Source organism: Sciurus vulgaris, assembly GCF_902686455.1.
Source record: "Sciurus vulgaris genome assembly, chromosome: 6".
Lineage (NCBI taxonomy): Eukaryota > Metazoa > Chordata > Mammalia > Rodentia > Sciuridae > Sciurus > Sciurus vulgaris.
The window spans coordinates 49,679,249-49,691,750 of NC_136466.1; the positions used below are offsets into that span (position 1 = coordinate 49,679,249).

The 12,502-nt window shown below is 41.3% G+C and overlaps 1 protein-coding gene across 2 annotated transcripts; it reads left to right on the plus strand.

Moving 5' to 3' along the window:
- Positions 1 to 200: 200 nt before the first annotated feature.
- Positions 201 to 4,733, plus strand: FAM170A (family with sequence similarity 170 member A; the record flags this gene model as incomplete). 2 transcript variants are annotated; one of them, XM_079146119.1, is made up of 4 exons in its annotated part: positions 201 to 270; positions 2,599 to 2,745; positions 3,647 to 4,418; positions 4,691 to 4,733. In XM_079146119.1, 4 exons carry the CDS (start codon positions 201 to 203, stop codon positions 4,695 to 4,697), a joined length of 996 nt encoding a protein of 331 aa, XP_079002245.1. The 2 variants fall into 2 exon arrangements, with proteins under 2 accessions (XP_079002245.1, XP_079002246.1); XM_079146120.1 differs by lacking the exon at positions 4,691 to 4,733 and having other exon boundaries at positions 2,599 to 2,739; positions 3,647 to 4,422.
- Positions 4,734 to 12,502: the final 7,769 nt, after the last annotated feature.

Below are 12,502 nucleotides of genomic sequence, written 5' to 3' on the forward strand. Positions count from 1 at the left end.
CCTTGCACTATAGTGAGCACTGAGCAGGGCTGCTGGTTCGTTCAGTGGTTTGAGTTCTCCAGTCATATAGAAGACTTGAAGATTTTTATTTGTATTGAATAATTTCAACAGATTTCCTGAGAGTCAAGAAGGGCCAACCTGTAGGGAAAAGGGGGAACTGGACACTAAGCATCCTCTCAGGGATTCTCCTAGCTGATACTATGAAACGGCGACAAAAGAGGAAACATCTGGAAAAGGAAGAGTCCCAGGAAGCTGATGAGAAGGGAAGAGGTATGTGCTGGGAAGCTTCTCTGCGGCACTGGGGAGGTTGGCCAGCCTTGGCCTTCTCCAGGAATGAGGGATTGAGGCAGACAGATACCTATGAGGTAGAGGAGAGACCTGGTGTCAGCTGATGCTTTTGGATCCAGTTCAAGGGTACCAAGGGTGTGAGAAGGCACAGAGAGTCCAGATGCCCCAGGTGGATAGACACTCAACCCTTTTGGTCTGTGAACTTCTCTCCTGGGGGCTGGCACCTGGAGCTATGGACTCCAGGCAGATTGAGGGTTTCCAGCTACACAACCCAGATGCAGTTTTTCTGAGTTCTTTCTTAATATCTTTATTTCCTTTTCTTTTTGGTTCACCGAGGGGAGTTGTGAAGTGCGAAGGACGCACTGAGATAAATCTGTGAGTGACACTGTCCCTTTTAGGAAAGAGGAACAATTAGCTGACTGAATTAAAGGTCTTGTTTGAAAAGTACCTTGAGAAACGACATGTTTGTTAGAAAATAGCTTAAGACTTTGTCTAGGAAGGGTGATATACAGAAAGCATGGAGATTTTACTCCTTTAGCAGGAAGAATTTACCACTGGAGTTTGTGAATGCACAGGTTGGACTGGAAGCTTCCCAGAGGAAGTGAAGGGGAGGGAAAGGGCCTTAAGGAGACCCAGACCATAATGGATGGGGGGAGATGCATCAGGATCCTTAGAGAACACTAAGAGCTGTCAACTTACTTCCTGGGCTGTGTGATGTATTAAATGTAAACAAGTCACCTTGTGGTGGGGTGGGGGGCAGTGTGGTAGTGCCATGTAGGAAGTGGAACAGAGTGGATTCTCTCCCAGAAATCCAGTCAGAGCCCAGCAGCTTCCAAGCGGTCCAGGCTCTAGTACTGTAGGATGAACCCTTGGAATGGAGGCCTGGAGTGTAGGCACATTTCCAGGGGCTGTGACAGGAAGGGGGAGGCAAACGTTTTCTTCTACCCCATCGGCCATGTCTTGGAATGTTTCCTCTCCTTGCTCGTGTATCAGGAGAGGGAAGAGTGGAAATAACAGGGGTCAAGAGGTCACTGACTGTGAAGTTTGCAGGGTTCGTGGTAACGAATGTTAACACGCCTAGACCTGGGTGACACTCAATACACGTGACGTCCATACAGAGTTCTCACTAAGGGTCTCCTGTGAGGAGTTTCATATGCCCATGTACACCCTTACATAGGGAAAAATGCCACACATTTCCACACAACTGCTTTACTAAACCACCCACAGCACATATATAAGCACAGTACTGCTTTATTACATGCACACACAACCCGTGGGTTTAACACTGCTCTCTTTCCACACTAGCCTCTGGGGAGAGAGTATGTGTGTGTGCGTGTATGCACGTGCTCGCCCATGTATCTCCTTAATTCTCATGCAGACATAGCTACGCTCTAAATATTTCTGTAAGAACCAGTCTCAGTTCTCTATAAGAACATGTCACATCTGTAACACAATGTGAAGCGACACTGGACCCACTTTGTTAAAGCCAAAATGAAACACACAGATTCACTGGCACACCTCTTTTAGAGTTGCCAAATAATAGAATGTCCAATTAAACATGAGGTTTATCATTTCAGGTAAATCTCACATGACTTTTTAGTATGAGTATGTCCCTAATATTACATATGACTAATTTACACTAAAAAAATGTGATTTATCTTAAATTTAAATTTAACTGGGTATCAGATATTTTTGTTTGCCAGACCTGGTGATCCTTACATTCTTACCATGAGCTGTCCTACTATGTATACTTATATCTATTTCTGTTTAGTGCCTGCCTTCCCAACTGAAATAGAAGAGGGACTTTGTTTTATTTAGTATTCCCAAGCCAAGAATAGCAGAATAATACCTGACACATAGTAGCTGTTTACTAAATATTGCTCACATGAACGAATGAACTTACATCACAAGCAAGCCACACTATTTTGTCAGGAAATTTTAGGTATTGCATTATTCCTGAATTGTAAACACAGCATGTATACAAGCTCCACAGACACATTTTTCCCCTCATGTTCACCACACTGGCCCCACACTTATCAAAGGTCACCTGAAACACATCACTCTTATACTTTACATATATTCACAGTAACCACACAGGACTTCATTCCTAATAAGACATTAATAAAATAACTGTTGACTAATTCAATACTGGAGTGTCCACAAGGAAGCAAACTCTAAGCTATGTGTATGTACCACACCTGACACACATGTCAGACACTCAGTAAATATTTGTTAGATAGGTGACTGATGTACAAATATGTCAACCCCCCCGCCTCCCCCATATCACTGTGACTTTCATACCTTTCTCAGGAATGTCAAAATCACAAGAGGATGCCCCTCATCTTGAATCCACTGGAGTGGCCAAAGTCTGCAGCCTAAGGGGAGGGGAGGTCTCCTCTGCCTCAGAATACTTCTCCTGTGTTTCTTCTCCATACAAGCTCTTCCATGGTAGTAAAGGTACAGGAATGCTTGGGGATGAGACTTTTTGGGTATGAGACACTTTGGGTGCAGGGCTCCTTAGGTGTGAGAGTTTGATTGAAGGACTTCTTGGTTGTGAGACTGTTTGGTTATGGGGACCTTCAGGTGTGAGGCTCCTTGAATGTGGGGCTTCCTGGGTATCAGGCCTTGAGTGCAATGTAGGAAGCATAGAATTTGAAGCATGAGGCTGAGAAGAAGCCCAGGGCAGCTGGAGGTGGTCAGGACTCTGTGGAGAAGCCCAGGTAGAATTCACAGCTGTTAGGGGAATTTACTGTGGGGAGATCCTGAACCCTGGCATGATCATGGTGGGAAGTCAGGCAACAGTGGCCAGAAAGGTTTGGGTTTGGGGTGTCAGGCCATGGGACCAGATTAAGAACCTTAAGAGAAACTGTGGGATCTGTGGCTTCTAGAGGACAGAGTTCCCCAGAACAGTACAGCAGGACCCCTCAGCTCAGGCCTATATAGCTCACACATATAACCATACTCTGCATGGATACATACGTCCTTCGCACACACACAAATCCAAAGTGCAAGACCCACAAGGCCATTTTCCTGCACAACAGCCCACATTCCACAAACAACACACCAGTGAGGTCACCAAATCCTATCTTCATAGTGTGCACACCCACCTCCATTCCACACATGCCTATAGCCCTCACCACCACACTCCACTCTCTGGTGTGCAGACACTCCCCAATATCCTTACACACACAAATGACACCAGACACATCACCCCAGAATATGAATGACAGACACCAAACCCACCACAGGCCTGCATCGTGCCATGGCCCTCTCTCCTCCACCGCACGTATTCACAATTGCACTCTCAGTTCCCAGCAGGCTCTGTGCATGTTCTGATGTTTCTAATTTCCTTTCCCAGGAACCCAGAAATTACAAGACAGTCCCAAGCCTAGATCACCCCTAACCCAGTTTCAAAAACGAGGGGAGAGTCCTCCCTGCTCCCAGCATAACTCCTCATCCCATTCATCTTATAAGACCTGTGTGTCCTCTCTGTGTATGAACAAAGAGGAAAAGGGCATGAAAATATACTACATGCAGGTAAAAATGAAAAAAGGTGTAGCTGTCTCCTGGGACACAGAGGAAACCTCAGAGTCCCTAGAAAAGCAACCACGGATGGAAGAAATGACCCTTCCTGAGAAAGTGCGAGTAGGTACTGCCCCCTCTGATGTATCCACCAGAAACCTCTTGTCTGACAGCGAGCCCAGTGGGGAGGAGAAGGAACATGAGGAAAGGGCAGAGTCAGAGAGCCCACCAGGGTCACCCGCAGTGGAGGAGAGACCCAGGGCCAAGACGCCGGACTGGCTGGTGACCATGGAGAATGGTTTCAGATGCATGGCCTGTTGCCGGGTCTTTGCCACCATGGATATCCTCCGGGAGCATGTGAAGTATGGGATCAGGGAGGGCTTCAGCTGCCACGTCTTCCATCTCACCATGGCTCAGCTGATAAACAATGTAGACTCAGAGATCGCCCAAGAAGAGGATGAGGATGAGGATGATGAGGATGAGGAGGAAGAAGAGAAGCAAGAAGAAAAGGAGAATAAGGCGGAGCAGCCCACAAGGGAAGACCCTGGCCTGAAGAGACCCTGGAGCCAATGTCCAGGCTGTGTGTTTCATTCTCCAAAGGACAGGAAGTGAGCAGGGGCTGGGTCTGCGAGGGAGCTATGCCTTCTCTGAACCAGTACTGTCTCTCCATGAGGGAGAGGTGGGGATTCATCAGTTTGGGAAATAACGGAAGCGGGGATAACTGGGACCCCTGCTTCTTGCCCAGGCATCTTACCCTCCTATAAGCTGGTATTTGTCTTGAGCTTTCTAGTTTCCCAGGAAGTTGGGAGGATTTCTAAGGGCTGGCCGAGCTCCTTCTCTCATTAACTAAGTGTCTTCCTCTATTTTGATTTCTGTATAGCAACTGAGATTTATGGGCCAGACGATCTTGGAAGATGGTTCAGCCTTCTTTTGGGAGAGGTAAGGCCTGAGGTTTGCAAAGTTTTCCAAGCCTAGATTAGGATAGGCTCCTAGGGATGGAAGGGAAGGGGCTGCAGGCATGCGCTGGGTTCCGTCATGACTCTGCCACTCTACTAGCTTGTGGTACACCCAGTGCTTCTGGGGGATTTGACCTCCATTTGATTATGAGAAGTTGGAGAGTTCTGACTGGGAACTTTCCAAGTATATCCATGACTGCCCTCAACTTTAAGAGGAAATACTAGAGTCTTTCCAGGCAAGTAGAGATCAGCATGACCTCAAGGGATAGGACTGGTTTGGAGAGAGGACCACTGCCCAGCAGGATCAGAGGTTTGTGGTCTGTGAATCTTTGGTCTGAGCTGGGATTTCACTCTGGCCCAGGGACATGGCCCGGTGAAGAAAAGGGGAGTGTGGAGAGGGAACCATGTGGAAGTGAATTCCCTGAAGCCTGGAAAAGTTCTAGAACCTTCATTCTGCCTTAGTTGACTTGAAATGGACTGAACTGATGTGCATGGCCCCAGGCTTTAAAATATAAGTGAAGGGTTGTTGATGAGCAGAGCTCATGTGACTTCTTGTCCCTTCCTGCCCTGCCTTATTTATTTTCTCACTCCCAGGGAGAAGAGATAATAGCAGATAGAGTGCCAATAGAATGAAAGAGGATGAAGGACCACCGCTCAGTCTAACATATAAACATCATATACAATAAAGATCGTTTTCAAAACCTTGCCTGTATATGTTATTTAATTAACAAATTCATCCACCACGAATTTATCCACCTACCTATCCTTTCGTCTCTATAGTGGTTTGTGAATGACGTTTCACATCCACACTAGTGATAGCTACCAGCATTTTCCAGAGATGGCAATATCCTAGCCTGGGGTAGATACCTGGGATTGATTAGGCTTCTCTGACCATTTTTTGGAGACTGGCTGTTATGAGACCATGACAAACTCCTGGGAAATACCAGGCACTTTGGAGATCATGGACTGATGGCTGAAGGCACTGGGCAGGATTTGGCTAGAGAAAGGAAGGAAGCTTCGGAGGTCTGGAGGGGGTCTGCATGTCCCTCAAGGTCTGCTCAGAAGGTAGGTTTTTTATTTTTGGCTTTGCTAGGAAACACCAAGACAGAGGAAATTTCTGTCTTGGAGATGTTCATGGATCAGGGATGATGAGACTCCTCTATAGCACCTACAAAGGGGCCAGATGTCCACAGTTGGATTTTGGGGAAGAAACGGTTACATTAGGAGTTTGAACCAATGAGTTCTGATAATATCCAGTTCTGATGTCAATATTTCAGTATTTAAATACAGTCTTATTCTGGACCCTCAAAGTTTTGACCTCATCATCTCTGAACCTTATCCTCACACAACTGCTAACCACCCACTAGAAAAACAGGTGTCTGAGGCCCTGAAGACTGATTTTGATGCATGAGGTTGTCCTCGGTTTTTCAAAAGTGAGGATGGAGTAACATCTCCCTCATCTGAATGGGGGCAAAGCCAGGCCTTAGAGGACTGATGGAGCTAGGAGGAAATCATTTAAAATTCAGAGATTCTGTCAGTTTAAATAGAATAATAACCAACTCCAAAATCCCACTGGTTCTTTGAGAGCCTGTAAGGGATCTTCTATGGGGTTCATTTAATCAATGTGTGTCATTTATTGTTCCTATATACTAATAAACCCTGCTTCTAACCACTTCCATGCTCCTATCCTCTGCATCTGGGATATAACTCTTTACATCCACATTCCCCAAGTCTCCTGTCATTTCAAAGAATTCCGATTTTGAGGACTTAACTTACCCCTGCTTACTCACATCACCCTCTGGGGAATTCTCTAACATAACACTGCACACTCTGTCACTTTCCCTTTTTTCCCATTTTCCCTGCTGCAGAACCTACCAGGATGGGAATTTCTGTCTCATTCCTCTTCTTTTCTGGTCTATATCAATTCCTCTGCTTCCTCCAGAATGTTTTTTACTCTGTCTTCCAAGCACTGCTTAAAAACACCTCGGATTTACTCCCCATAAGTTGGCAGGCTATTGGTTATACATATGCGACTTCTAATGCTTCTTTTGCTGTGACGGACACTTGCCTGTAAGCACAGAGGTGGGTAATAAAGAGCCTCGAGGTAGGATTCCAAGATTGCAGAAAGCAGCTCTTGATGTGCTCCACATACTCTAGTATTGACAAGCCCCGTTGACAAGGCCCATGTCCCCTGCTATGAGGGAGGGGCTGAGGGCCTGTGACTTTGCATTCTTTTCTGACCAAGATAACTGCTCACGTTAATCACAGCAGACCCTCCCTGTGGCACCACGGGTTGGAACAAATTCTGAATGAGTCTCTGAATACCTGCTCAGAGTAAGTTTGAAGTCATACCTGAGCTCATTTTTTAAGCTATTGGTAGGATTGCAGGTAGAGTCAATGTAATCAAATTTCCCTTCCTGCAATCTACTTAACTGTAGCAACAAATGAAAATAGGTAGGGGTGTCTCACCAAGAGGGAATAGCTACAGCCCATGACACACAGGCTACCTGGGAGGTGTAACCAAGTGTGACTTGAGAAACACTTTTAGGAGCAGAGGTCCTCTGTCCACAGTGATCCCACTGAGGAGCCCACTGTTTCTGTTTACACGGTTTGTGAACTTTTCAGAGAGGCATGTCTCACGTGGATGGGAATGTTAGGTGAGAACACTAATATCTACTGTCTGCTGGGCTGGGTGTTTGCCTGAGGTGCTGGCAGGGGAAAGAGCCCACATTCTCTCTGTTCTACCGTCCCTGTCCTTCCTATGTGGGTCCTTCCTACTTTTTTGAGGTTGATATCTTGTATTTCGTAACATACCAAGTAATTCTAATTTACACTTCAAACACTATCTGCTTCTTTCCCATGGATGTAGAGACAGTTTCTCATTTTATCAGAACATTTGATTGAAATCCTCAGGAGGTAAAAGTAATTGCACTTTGTCCTCTAATTTAATAAAAAAATAGGATTAAAATATTTAGATATCAGGGGAGCCTTCTGCCATAGCTTTGAAGAGAAGATAGAGAAATGTGAGTGGGCTGGTCATTCAGAGCCTTTCCCACTGAAGACTCTCACTCTCTGGGTGCCATGTTCCCAGATATCACCTCAAGGCAACATATGTCCGGGACTTTGTTATCTGAATGCTTTTTACTATGAACTATTTCAAACTGTGAAGACAATTTTTTGATATATAAATACCTGTGGACCCATCATGAACTTAGTTTAGTATTTGCCAATTTGCTCAGATGACTTTAAAAATTAATTACAAATATATTTGAGACTCCTCTGGAGTTCCATTATATATATGTTGATTTTGAGTTTTTTTTTTTTAACTCCATGTGTGTTCTCTACTATTACATATGTATTTATAAAAATGTTTTGAATATTTAAAGAGAGTACTACACATAGCATTGTGTGTACTTCATGTATTATTTTGCAACTTATTTTATTATCAAAAGCATGTTTTAAGATTATCCATTTTGATACATATCTATAGCTCATTAATTTTTGTCTCTGCATTATAGTTCATTCTATTGGTAGGAAAAATTTTCATTTTTTGTGTGTGGAAGTTTGAGTATCTCAACTTTCCACTATTATAACCAGTCGGACTCTGAATCTTTCTTTCTCCAGGAGTTTATTTTGTGTCCACTTATATAGATTTTTAAGTTCACCAGTTACTGTTACAAATATATTTCTTCCTTTATTCAAGTCTTTTTTCTTCTTTCTTTGTTCTTCAGTAATGATTGAAGGATTTCTCCACAAGTGTTGTATACGATTTTTTAGTTGATTTGGTACCAGGTGTCTTTTCTTTATGTCCTTTTGTGAATGAGATGTTTTTCTATTACATTTTGAAATTAATTATTATGGATTCATATTCAAGACCTTGATCTCACATGGAGAAACCGTGCTGAAGTCTTTCAGGTGTAAGAATTGGGCTGTAGCATACTATATTTTTCTATGATCCATCATATTAAATACAAATAAAAACAATGAGGTTCTTTGGTTTGTATTTCTTTTTGCTTTTTAATATTTCTCCTCTTTCTGAATATGGTTATAACCTTTGGTACCCTAGTAAATAATGATGATCACAAAGAATATACTTTCTAAAAATGATGAGTGTGGGATAGCATCAAATTAAAAGGATTCTGTACAGCAAAGGAAGCAAGAGAGTGAAGAGAATGGGAGAAAATCTTTGCCAGCTACTCGGGCAGGAATTAATGTCCAAGATGTATAAAGACATAAAAAAAGAAAAGCACCAAAAAGTCACCCCACAAATAAACCAATGGCAAATGAACTAAACAGACATTCCTCAAAGAAAGAAATTCAAATGGCCAACGGATATATGAAAAAATGTTCAACATCCCCCATAGTCAGGGGAATGCAAATGAAAACAACATTGAGATTTCATCTCACTCGTTAGAATAAAAACCATCAAGTATACACATAATAGTAAATGCTGGTGAAGATGTGGGGAAAAGGGTACACTCTTACATTGTTGATGGGACTGCAAATAAGTTTAAAACCACTGTGGAAAGAAGTATGGGGATTTCTCAAAAGACCAGGAATGGACCCACCGTATGACCCAGGTATCCTATTTTTTGGTAATTATCCAAAAGAACAAAAATCAGCATACTATAGTGATACAGGCACATCAATATTTATAGTAGCCCAATTCACAATAGCCGGATTATACAGCCAGCCGAGGTGCCTGTCAATAGACGAATGGATAAAGAAAATGTTGTATATATATACAATGGAGATTTACTCAGCCACAGATAAGAATGAAATTATGTCATTTGCTAGTAAATGGATGGGATAGAGAACATCATGCTAAGTGAACTAAGCCGGACTCAAAAAGTCAAGAGTTGAATGTTTTCTCTCATATGTAAGATATAGAGCAAAATAAGGGAAACAGCAGGAGGCATGAAAACAGAAGGGAGATCTGTGGAGTAAAAGGGAACTGATGGGGAGGGAGAAGAGACGGGAAAAGGGAGGAACTGAAATTGACCAAATTGTGCTATGTTCATATAAAAATATACCACAGTGAATTCCACTTTTATGTCTGTGTGTAAAGCATCAATGAATAAAGCAATAAATAATAGGAGGGAGACCAGTAAAATAGAGGAAGGGAAAAGGAGGATGAGGGGGGGGGGATTACATATGATTATGTCAAAATGAACCCTGCTATTATGTATGATGTACTAATAAAAACATTAAAAATTTTTATAATTTTATGCATCTCTTCAGATGATGCCATTCTTTTGTCTGCTTGTTTTGTGTAATATGTTGTAGTTTTTGGATAAAGTACAATCTTTGCCTCCCTGGTGTAAACTGTTAATTCACTTTTGCTACTAAGATATTTAGCCTTTTACCTGGTTGAAAAATAAAATTGAGCCAGGCATGTTGGTACATGCCTGTAATCCAATGACTGGGGAGGCTCAGGCAGGATTGATGGCGAATTCAGTCTCAACAAAAGCTAGGCACTGAGCAACTCAGTGAGACCCTGTCTCTAATACAAAATAGGGCTGGGGATGTGGCTCAGTGGTAGAGTGCCCCAGAGTTCAATCCCTGGTACCAAACCAAAACAAAAAAACAAAAAACCAAAATCAGAGTATAATTTTCTTTCCTTGCTCACTTTTTCTTTTTAAAAACCAAGGAATAGATTTCCTTTGCCTGATGCTTTGTTTCCTCCCTTTTCTGAAAAGTTTCTATATGATAAGAGTCCAATTTAATCCTTGAAGTTTTGGTAAAAAATTTTCCTTTAGAAACCAATGGGACGGTGACCTTTTTATACTTCTTTTGGTGGAAATAATTTTGATTATTATTTAAATTTCTTCCTTAAGGTCTTCAATTTTTGAAGCAAAACTATATTTTTGTACATAATTATTTATTTAAAATTAAATTTGCTGGTACAAATTAGTTCATGAATTCTTCATAATGTTTTGTGACTCAAAATTCTATTATAATTACATTGCAATTTTTGTGCATAATATCACTTCATCTGATTCATCTTGCCAGATATTTACCATTTTAATAAGTGAAAATAAAGACCTCTGGTAGTTTTGATATTTTTTATTATTTCCTTTTCTATTATTTTCCAATCATATCTAGTATTTCTTTTCTACTTTATTAGGTCTACTCAATCTTTTTAATTTTTTCCAAGCATCTGTTTGAACAATTAAATTACTGATATTTAAACATTCATATTTTAAAAAATGTATTTAAGTCAATGCAAATTTTTAAAATGCTATTTTACTGGTTTTCAGAAATTTGATAAAGTTCTACTTTCATTGTGTAATGTTTTATTAATTCCTACATATTACTCTTAATTCATGTATCATTTAGGAAATCATTTTAGTGTAACCTGGTGCACAGTTAATTTAAAAAGTTTCAGATGGGAGGAGATAGACCAAGATGGTAGCTGAGTAAGATCCTCCAGTGATGTTTCTCTACTGACACACCAAGTTGAAAACTACTTAGACACCAAATATGCGAATAATGTGGTGCCTGATTTTGTTTATAACAAAATGAATGACAGCCTGAGAAAGGAAATAAGGAGAGTTGCCCTTTTCATTCTTTCTCAACTCCCAGCAGCCCACTATGAGGAGAGAGAGAGAATGAATTAAATCCTAGGCCCTAGTCTTTAACCCTATTCCCAGGCCACCATGGTAAAACCCAGTTGCTGGGCAAAAGTTCAATAACTCTTAACTTCCCAGGCCTATTCCCACAGACTGAGTTGCTTGAAATGTATTAAAACCAGGCAGCTGACTGCCTCCACCACCCTTCTCTCCAACCTCTGGTGGCAGAAGCAGAGAGCAAGGCTGTATCCATTGGGAGCAGGACGTGGAAGATAGCACAAGGCTTTGTGCCTTTGGAGCTCAGTGCAAGGTCCACTGTGGTAAGACCCAGAACCTGGTAGAAACAAGCCAGAGAGAAGAAATGGATCTTCTAGACGGCTCTGGCATCAGGCTAAGACTTGTGCATTGCTTCAGGACACACTTGACTTTCAGGCTTCATTAGTTCCAGTCTGGAGTAGAACCTGAGACAACCTGCCCTCATCTCCACACTGTGCAGGTTCCATCATGAGATTTGCACAATATGGAAGGAATGAAAAGAGGTCAATCAAGAATCTTATACTCAGCAAAGCTGTCCTTTAGAAATGAAGAAGAAATAAAGACATTCCCAGACAAAACTTCAAATATGTTTACTACAAAAGAAATGCTAAAGGAAGATCATTGATAGAGACACTAATGAGTAAAAAGAAAACACAAGAAGATATAAAATTCACTGGCAAAGGTAATTACACAAATTCAAAATGTGCTAATATCATATGCATGGTGCATAAACCATATCTTTGGATGAAAAATTAAAAATGATAACCACATTTGTATGTTGAGAGAAGCAATATAGACATGTAAAATGGAATATAAAAATTCATATGTTTTAAATATAGAGGGCAAAGGAAGATATTTCTTATTAGAATATTTTCTCTTGCTCATTTGTTTATTTCTGTTCCTCACAGTCATGTTAAGTTGCTGTCATTCCAGAATAATTTGTTATAAACAAAATATATTTTTGTAAGCCTCATGCTAACCACAAACCAATATATAATAGAAAAATAAAAAATAATAAGCAAGTAATCAAAACACCATTAGAATAAACCACCAAAGATTAAAAGAAGAAGAAAGAATGGAAGGAACTATAATAAAACTAGAAAATAAATTATGCAAGAGCTACTATAA